The following is a 21111-nucleotide window of genomic DNA, read 5'->3' on the forward strand; positions in this document are numbered from 1 at the left end:
GTTTATTTGTTTTACTTGGTACCTCTTCCAGGGAAAAAAGCAAAAACTGTTTTCTCTTCCTCTGCAATGTGACTAGAATATCACTTCCGTGCCAGAAGGGCAAATGAGTGGTATCACAGACAAGAGAAAATAGAGTATGTTTTCTTTAAGAAATATCTGGCATGTTAAACAGAAAAACCTCTGTTTGAAAATCTGGCAGCTCACCTTAAGGCATCTTAAAACATGCGAGTGAGCACATTAGCAACTTCCTGTTGCTGGCAGAGCTGTCTAAGTGTACCCTAACAGTATGGAGAGATAATGCAAAGCCCATCTGGAAAGCATGCAACAGCCTCTTCAGAAAACACTTTGCCTTGGAACAAATCACATCCTACTGCTCTCAAAAAGCAGAGGACTACGAGACCAAACTGCCTTCAGAGATTCTGTTCCTGTGGCAAGAGATGGGAGATCATTTCTCCTACTAAAACCACACGACCCTTCTCTATATTCGCAGATGTCATGGTGGTGAAATAAATTGATGCATGAAACACTTTTTTTCCGTGTAGGCAGCAGATCATTGACCTGTCAGTCTCACGTCACTGCAGAAGCAGGAAGAGCACCTACCTGCATCTTGTCACTGTGAGTCCCATGCACAGTTCACTACAGTCTGTGCTTTGCTACCTTAAATTTCCCATGTAGGAAGTGGGTGAATATGTAAGTCTTGCCTCTGCAGCCAGTGTTTTTCACAGAACAGAAATCTAGTGCTTGTGAGCATGAAAAGAGTATGGCCTGAAAAGAGCCTGCAAATAACAATTTTTTTCCCAATGCAGTCCTGTCAGAGAGCTTGTGATCAAGGGAGGAACTGAAAGCACTCCCTGAAGGAACAGAAATGCTGTGACATATGAAAGTTCCTTTCAGGAACAGTTACCGCGCTGTGGACGTGCAGAGCAGCATTCCCTACGTTTGACAGCTACTCTGCATTTATAACCCTAGCAAAAGACTCACTTTTTTTGGAACTTCCTTATCAGAATAAAATGTTTGTTTAAGTCATGACTGCTGGTCCTTGATGAGACCAAATTCTGAGTTACTTTCAGGGAAGCAAAAAGTGAACATGATGAAGTGTTGAGCCTCGGCCAAGCTCCCTTTGTGAGGTCTGCAGTGCTGCTGCAGTTCTGCAACAAGGTGTTCATGCTGATTTGAACCTTGTGGGATAATTTTAACTGGCTTAGGGAGTTATTAACCATTGGCAAATACAGAAAGGCACCATGCTAGACTGACTTCTCTTATCAAAGTCTTTGTAGAATCCCTCTTAGCACTGCTGTTAGATCTGATACCTTGGAAAATCACTGTCCAAATCCTGTGGATTTGACTTCTAAGATGCACCTCAGTTTGCTTCTGCTGCTTCTATCTGCAAAAATAATCCCTCATGGGACAGAAGTTACAAGGAGTTAAAGGGGAAGTGCAGATTAAGACCAGAGAAGCAAAAGGGAGACTCAAGGTAAAGGGGAGAAAGAAGAAGGTAAAGTGCAAAATCTATGAGAGAGCTAAGGAAGAACAGTGACGTGCGAACAACTAAAGAGAAGGATAATCTAGGAAAGGGCTGGATCAAGAGTTATAACATTCAAGAACGTATAGCTGAGAAAGAACAATGGAGGAGGTAGTGATAATTGATGGAGTTTTCTCCTTGGAATGCTTCTGTGATGAGTTATCCTAAATATTCTCTTAAAGAGAGACAGGAAGGGAGCAAGAGGAAGCGGTTTCCTTAGGAAGATGGGAGGTTCACTTTGCTGTTGCCTTTATGCACTTCTGACCTCCCATCTCTTCCCCACTCCCCATTTAAAGTATCCTAATTATTACCATACTGCTTGCCCTACCATTGAGAGATTTCACCCTCCTCCTCAATGCTACAGGGCATTTTTCCCTTCCAGGCAAAACCATTCTGTCTGTGCTTGTAATTGTGTCTGTGTTGTTATGGACAAGGGTCTTTTGATTCCAAGATTCTGTGAGCTATTTTGGCCAAGCACACTGAATGAAGCATTTATTGCTTTCCCTCTAATGCAGTTTCCTTCTGCAGGACACTCCATCTTAAAAAAACTGCGATTAAATAGCCCAGGAAATGTTGGACCAAAATATTACAGAAGAGATTGCTTGTCACAGCATTTAAAACATTCCATGATTCTGTCTCATGTGGGACACTGATACTCTTGCTGGCTCTGAGGCAGATGAGGATCAAGAGACACAAACATCAGAACACACCACTTAAAATAAACCAAATGTGTTTAGATGAAAAGGCAGCATACTGCTGGAAAGGACTTCTGACTGCAGAGAACAGTTTGGTGCACCTCTTTGGGAATGAACAACTTCTATGTGTACATTTGTTTTCAAATGTGCCGTCAACCTCTTTAAAAAAACGGTGCTACATGAGAATCAACATACGTGAAGAATTATCCGCGGGCGTGTTTTGTAATGTTGTTGCTCCCTCTCCACCCAAGCTGGACCGAGGGAATCGTGTTCAGGCTTGCATCAGCAGGCAGTGTCTCAGAAGTGCAAGTACAGTACTGCTTTCCCAGACGGAGTTCACTGACAAGTCAGGCAGAAAGATGTGCCTCAAGAGTCACAGCTGGAAGTAGGATTCGTATGTTAATATCAAATTTGGAAATAACCAGGTAGATACACTGCTGGTGCAAACATCCACAGCTGTATTCTACAGCCTCATGCTGGTCTATGGCACAGTGTGGATTTAACTAACTTCATTAGAGTTAGGTTGTACAGGAACTCCTCCTGTTTGAATGACTTAGAGCTGATGTAATATTTGTGGAAAGCTGAGCATTTTGTACTTCCTATATTTGGGGAATAACAAGGAAGAGCACCTATTTTTTTCAACCTCAATGTTTATGGATGTCTGATATTTTCTTTGCCATTTGCATTGTGGAGAAAAACTGGTTTTGAAGATACTAAGAATCCTTCAATCTGCAAACAGTAGAGAGTCTCCATATATTTAGTGTCTGCACAAAATTTATGTCTGCAAATTGAAAGTATAAATTTATATAAACAGAAACCTCACAGTAGCATAAAAGGCAAATAAAGCCTTATAATTTAAATGGGAAACAAATGAAGAAAATATTTTCCAACTTTATCCAGATCTGCCCAATTGGTAAGCACTAACAAAGGTTGACTTTTCTTTTTGGAAGAGATGCCTGCTGGGGAATGAAGAAAACACTGTGTTGTGGGAAGGATAAACCAAGACAGCTGTTTAAATTGCTTACTGTAGTATTAAGCTGTTCTTTGTACTTTTGGTTTATTGTTTGTGCTTTTTTTTTCTGGAGTTGCCTAACATGGTGTATGAGGATACAAAAAATGGCTGGAACTATATTTGTGAACATGGCTTAATTCTCCACTGGAGCAAGCAGTGGAAGAAGAGAAGAAGTTTGAGATGAGCTGTCTGGTTTAATCATTGTAAGGCTGGCTGGGCAAAGGGAGCTTTGCTTGTTACTAGGATAGCAGTCATGGAAACGAAAACCAGCCTAACAGAAGCGAGCTTGTGTGTTGATGCTGGCGGAGAGAGACACCAGAGACATCAATCTTCTTTGTTCAAAGTAGAAATGGTTCACAGGAGGTCAAGTAGTAATTTTGGTCTTAAAATAATGTTGCACATTTGCCTGCCTTATGCAGCCTTGAAACCTTCTTTTAACTTTCTATCAATTAAAAGCAGACACTTAGACAAGCAATTGTTGAGCTAAGTGATAGAATAAAGGTCATGAAGCTTCAGGGTAAGGATGGCTCAAACTCAACATCTCCTGAAAAGCCAAAAAAAGAGAATTGACTCATTACAGATATTTTCTCTGGGAATTACAATAGTCAACAGTGAAATTCCCACTGGGTCCTGCAACAATAATATAATTATATTTGCCACCTGGAGAGAGAAAGCTTAAGAAATGATAATGCCAAGTTGAGCCTGCCACCTTAAGCCTGTTCTTTTGTGCGTTAGTGAGTCTATGATAAAGTGACATATCGTTTCTCCTTTAGAATATACTGGGCAATTTATTCTACACTCTTAGATATGCTGTGTGTTCTGCACTTCAAAGGACATCAAGCCGTTCTTTATCTACTTCATCAATGACAGGCAAGTTTGTATCCTGTTTTTAATGATGCCGCACATGCATTTTTCCAGAGACAAAGCACGTTTGGGGAAGAACTGCAGAGCCCAGCTCAGCAGAAGATTCGTGCTCCCATCAGACCAGGGTTACTGTGGTGGTTGTTTATCAGGCTGGCACTCCTTGTACCTCTTGGGCTCCTGTCAGCGGTGAGCAGTGACAGAGTTTCTGACTCCCCAAACCACATTTATTGGACATATTTGGAGCCAAGTTGTGCAACTTAAACCTCACTTCAGATAAGCAATTATTTCATTTGATAATAGAATGTAGCTCTGAGCCCCAGACACAGTTGCAGAAAAAAGAAAAAAAAGCCGTGCTGCAGTTGGCTGGTCTCAATTGTTTTCTGTCAGGCAGGGTTTTTCATGTATGCTGCTAGTGACTTCTGCCCTGAGCATGCACACGTGTTCCCATGGATATAGAAACTTTTGCCTTCATGACTTGTTCTCCCCTTTCTCAAAGAGCTCAGTTAGTATCATTGCACAAATGGCAACTTAGCTCCTCACACCTAATTTTCCATTATACAAGAGTTACATAGCACTGAAAGAAAGAATTTCCTTCTTCCCCTCTGCAAAAAGAGGCAACTTGCAAATCTCTGTATGAACATCTAAAATGTAGGAAACATCTCAGTTTAGTCATTTAGGCTTCATAAACAAGTTCTCCGAGAATAAAGGCCTGGATCCCATCTTTGTAGATCACTCAGAAGTCATAGCATGAAGCTGTGCCTTTAGCCACACCGCTGTTTAAAGAAGTGCCTCGTAACGTGGCAGACACGGGTGCCTTCAGTAGCAAGCCTATGCTAAGACTATTCAGGCTCTGCATTCTCCAGGTCTTAAAGCATTTCATGTATAAAGCACAGTGTTCACATATGAAATCAGAATCTTCTCAGAAGCAGTTAAGGCTGGCAGAAGCCCAGCTAGAGATTTTGGTACCTTATCTAAGGAATTATATATTCCACGCTGCATATATATTAGAAAAGGATATGTTTAAGCCTAGATGCGACTGTCAGTAAGCACCCCTTGGTGACAGAGACAAGCCGGAGGAAATGCAGGAAGGCTCTGCTTTCCTAGGTCACAGCCAAGGTTTTTTATTTCCAAATAACTCCAGAGTTATTAACTGAAAACTGGCTGGCTTCATAATGACAGTGGGGCTTGAAAATGCTTCTGGAAATGACACTTACTGAATCAATGAATTCAAACTAAATGAAGCACAACTGCGACAATTTTTCTCATTTTGCAAACTGTATCAAACATGAGAAAGCTAAGAAAACACCATTTCCCTTGAGAGAAGATAAATCCACCCAGCAGATTTTGCTTTCAAATAAATTGACTATTTTTAAAAAAAAATGTTTACATCTGAACACTGTTTAAAAAGTCCAGCACAGGCAGATATGTGTTCTGCAGACAGATGAGCTATTTAGGTAAATCGGGATATTTAAACGGTGATATTAGGATATATTGCTATATGAAGCATTAGTTTGGGACTCATTCAGACTTTGAAAGTAAACCATACCAGATGCTAAAAAGGAGAAAGTAAACAATAGATATAGAAATAATGGAAACACTTTTTCTATCACCTGGAATGAAGCACTAAAGTTAATAGTGCACATTAATGACTGAATAATTAATCAAGCTGCTTGAGGTAATTGTGAGTCTTCTTGTTATCAAAATAGATGGCTCCTTTGGATGTACCTGAGGTATTAATCTCCATAACCTTAGTGGCAAAGAGTTCTACAGGTTAACCCACTGTTATATATATACATAACATTGTTTCTGTGTATATTCATGTCTATCTGCTGTTGTATAATTATATCCTTTTCCAGAAGCAGTTTAAACTGTCTGCTTTTGGATTTAATTAGCTACCTTATTTTTTGAATACAAATACAGAGCATACTAAACAAATAATTTAATCTTATTCTTTGTTTTATATACCAATATTGGGGTCATGGCCTTATCAACACTGCCCAGTCCAATCTTTACTAAATTTCCTCACACAGGCTTTTCCTGCAGCATCATACAGCAATGCTAACAGACAGTAGCTATGGATAAGGCTGCCTTAGGTTTGGAGATGGCACTTGGCAGATTCGCTAAACGTTCGAGTTTGATAAAGGGCAGGATAGCAACAAATAAACATAAATGCCCTGCTACACTTTGCATATACCCAGGGCTCCCAGGGAAGAGGGAGAAATGATCTCTTTGATCACAGATGAAGTACTTGAGCAAGAGTTTGAATACAGACTCTGCCTTGATTGATTTAATTAAATCAGTTCAGAAACTGCTTGAGCAGTGTGCACACCGCAGTGATTTAATTAAGCTCGCATCTGAACTGGTCCTGCTACGCTGGAGTGAACATGAGGCCCCAGAATCCAATCACTCCAGGCAGTGGCAAATGTCTGAGGTATCAGCTGACGTGTAACACATCTCCATCACTGCCAGACACTGCTGCCAAACCTGGGCTGGCACAGTGAATACCTGGGCTGTACCTAACATCAGAGAGAAAGAGCAAGCACAAGTCAAGAGCTTCCCCTTGCTCCCACAGGACAGTCAGCTGTCCCAGGCTTCCATAATTTCTCTCCTAATCTCCCCTCTGTACTGATGCCCCTTTGATGGTGTTGGGAGGCCTAGAGGGGAGCAGGAATCACTCATGAATGATGGAAGGCCAGGCTCTGGTGGTTGCAGACTCAAGTTCTCAAACACTATGCCTTTTTGGTTCTTTCTGCTCTTGTCAGAACAGTGTTTACATGGGCAGTGCCCAAGTTTGGTTCATGGCTCTCGTCGGATTGCTTTTACTCATCTCCTCTCAAGGACACTGCAAGTCTGAATTCATCACCCTTTGTAAAGACTAAAAGCATTACTATTATTTGTGACACTTTGTTTAAACAGCAATGACTAGGTGTAGGCATTTCCTAGAGACTAATCAAGGGCTTGAAGGAAGTGATGGGCCAGGAACTCGCAGAAGAATTGTTACTGCAACTGTGAACCGAGAAAAAAACCAAGGAAAAAAATGCAGAAAGGATTTTTTTTAAAACTGATTACACAATTTTATTGGCATTGGAAAGCCAATGCATGCTCTGAAAAGAATGTATGTCTTGAAAGCTTGTCAGATTGTTTCAATCATCTTTCAATTTCCTAGCCAACTTAAAAAGTGAACTTGAAAAACATTTTACACTTTTGCTGGGTTTAGCTCACAGTCCCTTCTTCCGAACACACACTGTCACAAATCCTGACTTATAGTCCTATGCAAGCCCTTCTGCCACATGAGCAGTTTTTCCTTCTATCACTGAATGCAGTTTTCATGTGTTCTGTAAGCTAACCTACAGCACTTCATTGACTTTGCAATAAAAATTGGAATGATTCCCCCAGTGCAGTCAACATTTGAAAGCCCACTACAACTAAGCATGGACGAACACGAGAGGAAATTAAGCAGCCAGCACACTGTGGGCTGGAGCCATTGATTCGTAACATCTCTGTTACAGGTCACATTAAGTAGCACTAAGTCGGTGTTTCCTTGTCCTCAATGCATAAAAACACTGAGTTCTGTGAACATGCTCAGCTCCTATGTGTACCTACTAATTCAACTATAATCCTGTCCGTTTAGACTTTAAAACGAATCAAACAAAACACCGAAAAGTTTAAAGCTTCCACAACCTCTTTGGTAGGGGTACTGTGTTTAATGGGCTTTCTACTATTGATTCCTTACCCTAAATATAGGAAAGGGTTTCCCACTGTCTAGTTTAAATTTTCTCTCCCATAAGTAAAGACAAATTATTCTTCCTAGTAGTAAACACTGAGAAACGGTGAACAACTTCTCAAACTTAACACCCTTTGCATCGCAGGAAATTAACACGGCTCCAACACAGTTCTTCCTCTAATAATCATCTCTGTTAGCCAGGACAGAAAGTTACTCCCATCTCGTGCCTAAGACTCCTCTATCCTATTAAACATGCACTTGGGCTGCAGAGCATGAGATGACAGTCATTAGGACACGTAATAGCTCTGCCTTTACCTTTTTGCACCGTGGAATAATGGACAGCCTATTTCAGGAAAGGCTACTGCAAAATCACGAACAATTATTACAATATTCCTGTTCCTACTTAGATCTGGCATAAACTTGCAGCAATTCCCTTTTCCCTGTCTTTCCCACTGTTGTGGTACGTCTCTTCAACTATGCTGGTGGCAGGCAAAATCTTTCCCTCTCCTTAGCCTGGAAGCAAATGCCACTGGCTAAACAACTCACTGAAGTCTTAGTGATTTTTCTAACCAAACCAAACAAAAACTAGAGTTCATGTCTCCACAGCATTTGAAATATACTTCCAGCTAACAGCTTGTGAGTGGAAATAACCTGTCTGCGAAATCAAGCAATTTACAAACAACAGATCTGCATTTACAAGTGAGCCTTTAAAGGTAGGAGTCTGCCAGCAATGACATCTGTAGTCAGTGTAGTTAAACCATTTCAGCGGTTTAATGGGCAGCAGCACAACGACTGTTCACTTGTGACCCAAAAGACATTCTTTCTTCCCAAGCTCTCAGTTCCAGGGATTTTTTTCCCCTCCCTTGAAGCTTATAAGACTATATAAAGCAGTAAGTATTTTTAGCATAAGCACTAATGACCAGGGATATTTTTGCAGTTCTCTAAGACTCAAAAAATACACGGAGAGAAAAAAGGCCATTGCTCATTTTATAGAACAACTCTTAACAGTAAAACCTATCTCTGCAAATAGGGTAAAAAAAAAAAAAGATTTGAAATAAAATTATTTCTCAAACCTCAATGGTTGTGGCTTTTCCAAAACTTTTTACTGCTAATTCACAAGTAATTCTGGCATGTACCAATGCCTCAGGGGGGTTTTGGTGATGCTTGGATTTTTTTTTCACTATAAAGTACTGTATTTACCTCTCATAGGTACTTAAACAAAGGATGCTACAGTCTAATTTGTATGCTGTTGAAATTAAGATATTATACAGGCTGTGCACTTGTGTTTGACCTTCATCTTTTGTCCTTTTAATCTCAATAGCAGTTGTAGAAGCAGCAAGTAGTATTGGTGCTGGAATTTGGGCATTTTAGTGTTCTTTTAACAAAGTTTAGCTTTCAGGAGTGGGAACACCAACCAGCCAGCCAGATCTCTGAGTACTATCAGCAGGCCCTTTATAAACAGTGTATTGAGGTTTAAGAGTTGCTGAGAAAGGCCACGTGTTTTAGTCACATGTGTAACTTTTTCAAGGAAGAGAGAAACTTTCTAAGACTTATTCATTACATAAGTTGGGATGGTGGCCATCCTTCGAAAGGCTGCACAGAGCACACTTCATTTCTATAAAAGAAAATCCTTAGATATTTTTAGGACCGCAGAAGTTAGTTGTTAAAGAAAGGGTGAGATCAGGCTTTGTTTCTAAGAGAGAATGAAATCAACTGGACTCCTGGTAAGCTGGGAATAACCAGGAACCTGGACAATGGAAGGCAGGGAAGAGGTTCAACTGCAGGAGGCCCAATACAGATCTAAGACTGCTCTTATAAAGCAAGCAGGAACATGTTACCCTATCAAACAAAGCCAGAGGCCTGGTCATCAGCACAAACACAGGAGACTGTTCTGTTCCAGAAAGGAAACAGATTAATATAAATGTAAAGAAATTTACCAGGTCAGATGTGAACAATTCTGAGCCTGTTACCCCCTCTTTCCTATTCCTTCCTCTCAGATTTTCACCAAGGACTCTTACAAACACAGCTGCTTTGCGTTTTCCCCACTTTCCCTTACTGTTTTGAAGCGGCCAAGGGTTGTCATCTCAACAAGGAATTTGTATTTTGTTTGGTCTCAACGCTGGCTGTGGTACAAGTGACCGAATCTCGTGTTGCAATAAAAGACTCTTGACCTCAGTGTCAATGAGAGCTGCGCTGGGTGTCATCAAAGCTGATGTCAGCTATTTGCACCTTGACTATTTTGTCCAGCCGGCTCCTCTGTTTCCATTTCAACTTCACAAATCAGCAACTTAGTTACTTTCCACAGCTCCCTTAGTTTCCTCCCTGATTAGAATTAGCTGATAGAAACTGAAAGGAATGAAAACTTATCTGTGTTCCCAAGGCTAAGCATCCAGCGCTGCTCAGACCCTCTGAACCAGGGGAGCCTCCAGAGGATGCACTTGCTTTCTGCCTGATTTGTGCCATCCCTCTGCTCCAGTGACTTCAGTCTTTTTGTTTTTTATTCCCCCCACGTCAACATATTTTCCATGCCAACATGGTTCACAACATACCAAGCTCTTTCTGCTACTTTGTATGTATAAGTAAGCAAAGCAAAAAAGCCTTTCATTACTACTCCTGCCTCTGAGATGTGGAGCTGGGATATGACTTCATCCTAGAAAAAATGCAAAACCAAACCCAAACCAGTTGTCTCCTGGGGTTTTCTTAGCTTTTAGCTCATCATAAACATTTTGTGTGGTTTCAGTAACCGTGCCTAAAACAGACTCCATCAGGGTCAGCAGTACAAAACTAAGACAGTATTTTCTGAGATCGGGAGACTGTATAGCCTACTTCAATGTGTAAAGTGATGTTTCTCACGGCTCTCATGGGACCAGAAGCAAAATAAACATGCAACAATGAAGCGATAAGAGGGGAAAATTAAAAGAGCTTATTGGGCAAACGCAGTCTCTGGCAGTGCTTTGTTCACACTCACTAAATTATTACAAAATAGAAAATAACCCTCACATACCCAAATGACAAAAATTTACTGCAGTAATTCCTGAACTTGAGGGACCTTGAGAGACTCTGTTACCAATTTCTTTTAAAGTTTTAATACATCAATAACATATTTCTGTAAGAGTAGATTTTTTTCCTTTTGTCTCTAACACTCAACTCAGGTAATTAGAAGGGAAAGAGTTTATCCAGAAGCACCAAGAGACATTTCCAAAACAACACCCACACAAAGGAAGTTCTCTACTTCTATTTTGCCTTAATAACTACTTTCTGTAAGGGAATCTTAACTTTTTTGCAGGAAGTTGTTTTATTCTCATGGGATTGATTTAAAACCAATTTATGTATTGTATAGAGGAAAGAGTTATGAGTAGGGAGAGATGTAAGGAAAGAATTGCTTGAGAAAGAGTAATCAAGGTACAGGCATTTGAACTATTCAGCAGCTTAAAGAGGATTAAACCATCACGTTTCCAACTCCAAGCGCATGTGAAATATCTGGTGTTTCATTTTTTAAGCAGTGTTCTCAGCTAGAGCTTTCCTCCATAAATCTTCAATGTATTTTGCAATGGAGTAGCTAATCCCTACATTAATTTTATATGTGGGGAAGTAAAGTCACTGATACACCCTCTGACACCAGCAATCACTCTAACACTCTGGACACTGAGAGTACAGCTGCTGCTGCACTGAAAACCCCTCTGGGCCTGCTTTTGTGACACTAACTGGGACAGGAGCTTCAAGATGTATGTTACTGCTGAATAGAGACAGTAAGCGGAATCGTTTACACACCATATAGCTCTGCCATTACACAGCTATTAGAAAAGGAAAAACGTGTGGCTATTTTAGACCCCAGGCAATAAAAGCAATGAAGAAGTCAAATGTTCCAATATTGTGGTGGAGACATACACAGCACATGGCTGGGACTCTTTTGTTGTCTCTCCTGTTTTCATGCAGTGGTAGTTCAGTGTTGACTCCACCGTCATAAAAAGCAGAAGCTGACCTTAATTGCTCTTTTATTTTTATTTTTTTTAATAATGAAAGATCAGTATCTCCTATGATTTCATGACTCATCGAGCTGAAGGTTTAAGAAGCAAAAACATTATATAGATCATCATCCCCCACTCCTCTGAACGATCACTGATATACCAGCTTCAGTGCAGCCTCTGCATTATGATCCCCCACTTCCTCTACCTTTTGTAGCTGATCTCTCCTTACCTGAGGATTCATCTTTCTGATCTTCTGTTGCCACTGCATTTTTCTTCAGATGATCTACTGTTTCACATAAACCTGAAAATAACTGTGCTTGTGGGTGCTTTCAGGGTACCGAAATTTGTTTTCTGTTTGTTTTTCAAGCAGTGCAAAGACCTTTCTGATCTTTTACCACACACATTCCAGATGCAGGAGACAGGAGACCGAGGCATCCCTGCTCTGCCTGAACCAAAGGAGAGTTTTCATTTCAAAAAGGAAGAACAAAGTTTACTTTGGGTTTCATACCTTCGCTGAAAGAAATCTCACAACTCTTCCTTTTTGGAAATTAACTTAGCTTCTAGAAATACCAAAGTGTTGTTCTGCTCAGGTGAGGAATTAAAGTCAGAGAACCCATATACACATCCAAAATTACCTGTCACCTGCTTAGAGGGCGAGGCCCATATTTTTTAAGTGAGTTGTCAAAATTGTCTCTATCACTGAACTTCCTTGACCTATACTTAAATAAAAGGGAATCCATAACACGAAACCTCCTCACAACACAGTGGTGTCCCAGAGAAAAAGACCATTTGGTGCGAGGTCTGAGGTGGAATGGGCTGTGGAACACGGCTCCTGGAAATGCCTGGCAGGAGGGGAGCCAGCCCTGCAGCCACTGCCCGCTCACAGCTCGGTGTGCAGCGCTGATACACCGCTTTGCCAGCTCTGCCCAGGAGCTGACCTCTGCGTCCTCCAGGATGCCACGACAGAGATTAGCAGCGTTAATCCCAGTATAACAAGAGGGCTCATTTTGTCTGGCCTATAAATAAGGCCAGCGATAATATAATCTCTTACTTTAAAAAGAATAAAAACACATGCGTGGGGATGGGGACCCCAAAGCCAAATAAAAACTCACCAGGGTAACCTAAAAGCCAGTCCTGCTCTCAAATTCACAGTGGCTTTTAGCAAATACATTATTTTTACTGAGGACCAGCAAAATTGTGCTACTCAGTGGCACTAAACTTCTGTGCCTATAGCCTAGCTGCATTTTTTTTCTCTAAGATATCATTTAATATCTGAGGAGCATAGGCATATCTCACTGTAGGAATGCCCTCATTAACAAAACATTGCTGCTCATGCCATCCCTCTCACAGAACTCTGTTCCTTTCATCTGCACTCAAAACACCTTTCTCTCCCAAGGAAAACTGTGAATTAATCTCTGTATGCTGCTGAAAAATTGATCTGTTGTTACTGAAAGGATGGCAATGACTACAAAAAGGGGACTGCTATTGCAAACAGCTTATCGGTGCTTTCGATGTGTGACAAGTTGTCACTTCAGTAAATAGTCATTTTCTTACCCACTAAGAGTGTGGCAATATGATTAACTCGAAACTAATTTGGTTACCGGCGCATCATCCCGAAGATTTACACTTCTGACTTCTCCAGAGTTTTTACTGAACTGATGGCTGTAACTGATATCCATCCAAAACCTAGGTGTTCTGTGGGAAAGGCCTTGTAGCTAAATTCCCACTGTAACTGCCAAAAATGCAGCTCCATTTATTCATATGAGAGACTGACAGTGTCCCATGTCAGTTTTATTTTTACTGTATGCTTGCATTCGGTAAGGAGAAAGAAAACAACACACAAGTACCACAGTTTTATTTCTACAGGAGGGACTCACAAGGAGAACAGGCTTGGAATGAAGCTACCTTTTCAATGCCTGTCATCTCTCACCATTTTTGGATGATGTTCAGCTTCAGTCTGAATGTGGATTTGAAGGGGAAACTTGAGATAAGTGATTTGTAAGTGCAGGGTGTTTTTCCGGTGTTGTCTCTGCGGAACTGTGACAAGCACTGCCCTAACCAGCCAGGCTGGCCATGGAGCAGCACACTGTCAATGACGTACCTCTCTGTGGCTCCCCAGCTGCTGTGGCTCCAGCCTTTCCAATCAAATTTCAGCGAGGGACCGCGGGACACAGGACTTCCTGTGGTTCAGAAATGGCTTTATAAGTACAATTCTTATTTTCCTGAGCATTTCACAGGGTAAACAAGCTTGTGTTAGTAAATTCCCAAGTTTGCTTTGTCGGTGTTAATAGGGAAACTGCACATGGTCAGTACATTTCACAGTGGGAAAACAAACATTTTGCATTTCATTGATGGTTTCCTGTCCAGATCCATCCTTTTACCTCTTTTCTGCCAGTTCCCTTCAAACCTCTGCACAGCGTATTCGTGAAGACGCACCACTGGAATTCATACTTGTCATCAATGCTTTTCACAGTTATTTCATAGAAACCCAGAATTGTTAGGGTTGGAAAGGACTTTTGGAGAGCATCCAGTCCAAGCCCCCTGCCAAAGCAGGGTCACCCAGAGAAGGTGGCACATCAGCACCTCCAGGGGGGTTTGGAAAGTCTGCAGAGAGGGAGACTCCACGACCTCCCTGGAATTCCCCTTCTGGAAGCATGCCACAGACCCCGGAGCCTCCACAGCCCGGGGCGTGGAGAGCCATTTTCCCCACCGCGATCCTCACCAAGCCGTCTCCATATTGCTCCTGGCAGACTCCCTCCCGAGGGCACGTCCCGCTCCGGGCCGTGCCGGTGAGGCCCGAGGGGCGGCGTCAGGCGGCGGGGAGCGGCGCCGAGGGGCTCCGCGGGCAGTGAGTGCCGGGCCGGCCGCGTCCCTCAGCGCCTCCCGCCTGCCCCCTCAGGGGCCCCCCGCGGCGCTTCCCCGCCCTCGGGGCGCCGCGCGCTCCTGAGGGGCGGGGGGGGGGCGGTCTCCAGCGCCGCGCCTCGCTCCCGCCGCACGTGCCGGCCCGGCCGCAACTTCCGGCCGCGCGGGCTCATCTGCGAGGGGCGGGGGCGGCCCCGCGCTTCGCTCTGCGGCCGCGCGCCGCGGGGCGGCCGCTCCCGGCACAGCGCGCGCCGTCCCCAAGCCGCCCCGGCCGGCGGGGCTGCGGCTGCTCCGTCTCCCCTCCTTCCTCCTCGCCTTCCTCCTCCTTCCTCCTCCTCCCCTCAGGGCCCGGCGGGGGTGAGGAGAAGCGGGGGCCGCGGCCCGGCATGTGAAGCGGGCAGCCCCCTCGCCGCCTCCTTGCCTCAGGCTCTTCCCCGGCTCTTGCTGGGCCCGCTCGCCATGAAGAAGTTTTCCCCCGCATGCCCAAGTCCGAGGGGAGCGGCGGCGGCGGCGGCGGGACGGGCGTGCGGCGGCTCCGGCAGGCGGCGTGGCCCTGGGCAGGCGCTGGCGGTGGGGCGGTACCAGGTGACCCCCGAGGAGCCGCTGGCCGAAGGTGAGGACGGGCCGGTGCGGGGGGTTTGGGGGGTGCTGTTTCGGCCGGGGGCTCCTTAGGGCGCTCCGAGTTCCCCGGCACGCTGCCCTGGGTGAGTGAGGCGGGGTGAGGTGTCACTAGCGCCTGTGTCAGGTTTCTGCCAACTAATATGAGGAAAAAAACCCAACCAAACAAAAAACACAGCAAAAATCAAAGGCATGGCCTTCCTTGGTGTAGGGCAGCTGGTTGCTGTCAGGGTCACGAGTGGCGGTGCGGTGCTGGCAGCTTGCGCTGGAGAGCTTCCCCTTGCTGCGGGGTGCTCGACTTGTGCTTCTTGTGGTGAACATGCACTTCGTGTTGTCCGACCTCCTCTGGGGCTTCGGGAAGGGTCCTGTGAGTGTGTATAGTCGTAGGATTGTCTAGACTTTGTTAGTTGTACGACTTTGCTAGAAGCTGGAGTGGGTCACCAGCAAATCAGCTGTACTTGTGTTTTGCTCTGTGTGTGTGTGTGTGAGGGGGGGAAACAGTGTGGTCTTCATTTCCCACAGCTGGTAACCCGTGTGATGGATAAAATGCATAAATTCCCTTCCCAGGTCACTGAGCTCAGGGTTAGACCTGTATAGTTCGTAGTTACAACACATGCTTTGGATGTTGTGGGTAAAAATAATTCACCTCTGTCACTTTTATGTGTGTCGCTCAGACTGGTTTATGTGTAAACATACTTGTAAACTTTGATTGCATATGTGCATTTCTTGATGGAGATCTTAAGAGATAGTTTTAACAACTGCATGCAGATAATATTACTGTTTAAAATAAGAACATATAGTAAGCACTTGTATTTTCATTGCTATCTTGAAAAGGTTATTGTAGAATAGCAGATTTGGAGTATTTTGAATGCAATATTTTGTAACTGAGGTATGAAGATGATGTCATGGCTTATCCACCAGCATAGCTGGTGACCTAAAGCATGAGTGGTCCTTGCTGAGAGCTACTTCCAAGTCATTGTGATCTGACAGACTGGAATTTCTCAGCAGGGCTGGTGGCAGAATAGAGACTTTTTTAAAAAAGTAATGACAATAGGCTCATGGACAACTTCAGGAGGTAACACAAACCCCATATATGTAGTGAAAAGGAGAGAAATTGCACAGTGCTTGATTCAGTTTAGCATATTATTAAAATGTTTTCTCATATTGTGCTGTTTTAAGAGTCACTACAGATCACTTTGTTTCTTTCTGTAGCTGGCAGAAACAAATGGATAGTCCTTAAGGGCTTGGAGTCAGTTTAAAATTTGAGTGTCATGCAAATTATTTTCCTTACTTTTGAGTCTGAAATAAAAGTTGCATATGGATGCTTGGGACAAAAACTGAAAGAGTCAGGTCAATATAAGCCTGCTGCATCTTGGGGAAAGTCCCCAAGCCAACACCAGAGCTGTTCAGCAGAGAGGACCCAAAGAGGCCTAGAGGGAAGTAACAGGTGGGGTAACTGCGTGGTTGGGGTCACAGGGACATGAGGGAGTGGGGGGGGCTGATGGGCAGCTCCCTGATTGTCAGGGAGCAGCTGGGCTTTAACAGGGTGTGTCCACTTGGGTGCTCCTAGCTGACCACAACAATTTATGGATCAAAAAGTACCTTTTCATTTAGGAATTACTTGTTGACAATCAATCCCTTGCCTTAGTAACCATTAATAGTAAGTATGTTACTGCTGTTACATTAGTCACATTGGTGTCTGTAATTAATACTGAACACTATAAATCCCCTGTTTAGTAATCTTCCTCTTGGGAGGGCAGAGAACAAACTTTTTTCCCCTATTCTGTTTGCACAAGGCATTTCTTTCTTCCAGTTTCTGAATCCCAGTTTAACTGAGGCTCTTACACTTGTCAGGTAGTTGCTGTTACTCAGTGCGGATGAAATCCCATTTAAGAGGTTCATATCCAAGTTATAGCTTGTGCTACGAAGCATTAATGACACGTGAAGTTAATTAATCTAATGAAATTAACCAATCTATTTCATAGGGGATATATGATGTTCTGATAGCAGTGGTATGGTATATTGTATTGATTTTTTTTTAAATTTTTTCTTTTAGCTATTGTGATTAATAGAGTTATGTGTCTGATTCCTGTTGTTTAACCCCATCCTCCTTCCAGATCTGGCTCTTAGGAAGGCAGCTCCTGGTTCTGTAGAGGGTTGAGGCTCCCGGTAACTAGAGTAGCGTCAGTCGTTATGCTCTAAGGCTCAAGTTGTGAAGACCTTGTTAGGCTGCAGGGATGGATCTTTGGTAAGTTTGCCACGTTGATACCAAGTTGCTTTCAAAGTGCTTTTCCTGTAGTCTTTGACAAGATGATTTTATTTCAGTGTTTTAAAGGCAGAAGTATGGAGCATTATGATCTAGTTCTTTTGAATAAATATAATGTTACCTAAGGTAACAGCATCCTTTTAAGTAAAGAAGCTATAAAGTTGAAGTGCTGTAGTTAGGAGGCAGTCGGGTGGCTTCTTTTGTTTTAAACATACCTATTCTGTGGTGAGTTCTTGGCCTCCATAACCCAATGGTCGGTATGTTGTTGGATGAAGGTGTTTATTTTTAAGGCTTATTTCTCAGATATAGGGGAAAAGCAGTTAGTCTGGGTTAAGGTTTGATGTAGAATCCTTATCCATTTCAAGGGAATGGTAGAACTATATGGAATAAATGACTGATAGAGAGTGAAGGCTTTCTCTTTTTGTGTTTTTGCTGAACAAGAATATCTGCAATTCAGCTGAAGTTTGGAAAATGTAGTGACAAAAACATGGAGGGTTCTCTGCTGAAAGTTACAGGTGGTCCATGGGGACTTTGGTATTGAAGAAGTTCAGAAATTGCAGCAAACTGAAAGTGGCCAAGTATGAAACATGCTTTTAAATAGATAACCTTAAATGTTAATGCAAAACAGTGTATATTGTGATGAGTGAAAAGGAAAGCGAAAATTAGCAAGTTCCCAAAACATTTTTGGCTTAAATAAGGAGGAGGTAGAAAGTTGTGCCTTGATATGTGGAAACTACTACTTCGTTGTTGGCCTTGATTAGACTTCAATAACTCCTTTTTGTTTAAGAATTGCAGTAAAACTGATTTTTCTGCATTCTGTAAGGATAGGCGTTGGAAGATGCTAATTTGTTTATTGTCTTGATTGCCTGGTAGGGCTTGAGATGTTTAAACTGCGTAAATAAATAAAGACTTTGCCAGGTTTAAAGTTCTGTTAGTACCACGAGCAGACCAAAGGGGTTATGGTAAGTGTTGTAATTTAGTATGTAGGTATGTTTTAACAAGTGCAGATAAAGCAAAGACAGTTGCAAGTGTTAAGAAAGAGACTGCATGTGCAATGTGCACTGGGCTTCCCAGCTTCCCTCTTGAACTTGACTGACTTTGTTTGGAAGCTCATTTGTGGGCAGGGAAAGACGGTCGTCATCTGCTTTTCATTTTCACTCAGGCTGGATTAATGGAATTGTGGGGCATGTGCTGTTGCATCTTATAAAAATAAAGCAGTGCTGTGTCCAGTCCTAGCCACCAGCAGTTCACCCTCTCGCCAGGCAGTCCACGCTTACGAGAGCAGAGGTGAGATGCCAGACACTGACACAGGAGGAGCGGGGTGACACTGTGTGCAGCTTGCTCTGGAAATACCCAGAGGGGGTGGAAACTACCTCCTCAGTGTTGGGAAGCTCTGGATGGGATGGGGTGATCGTTGTGTGTTACCGCTCTTGTGCTGTAACTTTCTCTCTTTCCTTTGCCTCAGTACATGTGCCAAGAAGCTGTGTGATAGTGGGTATACTGGTTTATTTTTTATCATTTGGACTGGTAAAGTGGTGAGTCTGGAGCTGTGTAGAGTTGAGCCCTCTGCTGCTGTAGCTTAGGAAGCTGTTGCTTTTTTAATTGACCTTGTATCTATCTAGGACTAGAGAGGAGGGGAAAAAAACCACTCAAGAGGTGATTGCTTATAAGTTCGTTATTTAATGTTTGTATAACACAGAATGTTTGCTTCATATAGTTTTCTGTGAAAAGGAGCCTTTCAATAGGGAGAAAAAGTGACAGCCTTGAATATTCCCTTTATAAAATTGTAAGTGGCATGCTCTTTTATAGTTTATCTCACAGGGCAAGCTCTCAGAGTAAAGCCCCATCCCGCTTGGCAGGTTTAGGGTAAGATAATTTGATTCACTCTGGGCCATGTGTGAGAGAAACAACAAAATTCTCAGGAGGCTCAATAACAAACTGGTCATTAATGCCCAGAGGGTGAATGTCTTTCTTCCCTTTTAGCCCCTCTGAGGGTCACCTTGACTTTCTCCCAGAGAACCTTTCTACAGCTCTGGGTTACACCAGCCCCTGGGTTGGTCCCCGCCATTTTGGGGCAGCCCCTGGGTCGGTCCCCGCCATTTTGGGGCAGCCCCTGGGTCGGTCCCCGCCATTTTGGGGCCCTGGGTCGGTCCCCGCCATTTTGGGGCAGCCCCTGGGTCGGTCCCCGCCATTTTGGGGCAGCCCCTGGGTCGGTCCCCGCCATTTTGGGGCAGGTCATGCTGTTGGCTCCCACCACTTTGGACTGGACCGGAGATTTGCTAAGGCTCCAGGGATGGGGAGGGAGCAGTGGTTGTCCCACCTATGCAGAGCTCAACCTGTTCCCCCTGACTTCCCACCTGGTTATTTCGAGCCAGTCAGTCATTCCTCCGGTCTCTTACACCAGTGAAGGAATGAGCTTCTTGTGAGCTCTGCTGTCCTTACTTAAATTGAGTGTGTACTTGAGCAAGTACTTTGACAATACTTATGATTTGGTTTGTCTCTTAAATTCACACAATTTCAATCAAGGCCTAAGAAAACTGTCACCCAAATGGAGAGGAATTCAGGTCCTGTTTTGTGAGATCTTGTGCTGTGTGTTTGTGGATTTTTGTGCTGTTTAATTTTCAGTGCAAGTGTTTTTTCCTGGAGATTTTTCTTCAATTAGTTGTCTGAGGGAAGAAGGGGAGTCTTCAAATAGGATCAACATCACAGCAACCCTGAAGGTGGAATAGCTTATTGTCCAGATGGGAGGTGTACCAAATTTTTCAAAATCATTCCTGGAATAAGGGTAGTCTTGGAAGTTTTGCTGTGACAGTTTTGGGTTTTTTTCTACCTTGTGTCTTAGCAATAGCAGTTCAATTAGTAATCCAAATTGACAAACTTTGTGTTGTGAATAAGGTTCTCTTTCCTTTTGCTAAGTCCCACATCAATTAACCTTTCATACCTTGATTTATAGGTCTTTAGAGTGAGTTATGTGGAGGATATACAGCTCTAGCAGCTGCTATAAATTCGGAAAGGTGCTGATGTACAGCAGACGCTGCTTCATCTCATACATGGTGTGGCTTGTTTGTTGTGCTGTCTTCTGGAGAGGTAAATAAAGAGAAATGCCATTATAAAGGATCTGTGGACTTTAGTACTTCCAAGTGTTTCCATGTGGCGTGGACTGAATTTTTAACTCTGTACACTGGGACAGCTTATCTTTGTGGCAAGTGTTATGAATACACCTGGTGCAGGGTCACTTCTCTTGGGACTGGGGCATGGCAGTCTCCTCCTGTGTGGCTGTGACCTGGAAGGCTGTCTGGAAGGATAAGTTGTGGAATTTGATTTGGGATTGGTCATGTCGATATTTTTCCAGAGTGTAAGATTTCTGAATCTGTGTTTGCACATGACTGTAGAGGTCAACCCTGTTATTCTGTCTCAAACAGTTTTACTTTGCTAATATTGGAGTAGAAGATATAGTTTGTTCAAGTTGAAGATATAGAGGACAAAAAACAGCATCAGTACTTCAAACTTTCTGATTTCCATTTTGTCTGAAAGTATAATACAATACACATGGATCTCTTGTGCAGTCCCAAAAATAGGC

The 21111-nt window shown here is 43.2% G+C and overlaps 1 protein-coding gene and 1 long non-coding RNA gene across 2 annotated transcripts in view; one reads left to right on the forward strand and one right to left on the reverse strand.

Annotated features, from left to right (window-relative positions):
* Positions 1 to 13625: 13625 nt before the first annotated feature.
* Positions 13626 to 14594, reverse strand: LOC115307958. The gene is made up of 3 exons (XR_003916306.1): positions 14508 to 14594; positions 13887 to 13965; positions 13626 to 13742 (listed from the first exon to the last, which is right to left on the reverse strand). It is a non-coding gene; the product is annotated as an uncharacterized LOC115307958 (long non-coding RNA).
* Positions 14595 to 20362: 5768 nt separating this feature from the next.
* Positions 20363 to 21111, forward strand: part of BMP2K (BMP2 inducible kinase) — a 37975-nt gene continuing 37226 nt past the window's right edge. The window contains 1 exon segment of the mRNA XM_008929292.4: positions 20363 to 20618. Coding sequence (XP_008927540.4) covers positions 20501 to 20618 — 118 coding nt within the window. The 5' untranslated portion in view covers positions 20363 to 20500.

The sequence above is a fragment of the Manacus vitellinus genome, unplaced genomic scaffold (assembly GCF_001715985.3).
Source record: "Manacus vitellinus isolate BGI_N305 unplaced genomic scaffold, ASM171598v3 scaffold_73_pilon, whole genome shotgun sequence".
NCBI classification, from domain to species: Eukaryota; Metazoa; Chordata; class Aves; order Passeriformes; family Pipridae; genus Manacus; species Manacus vitellinus.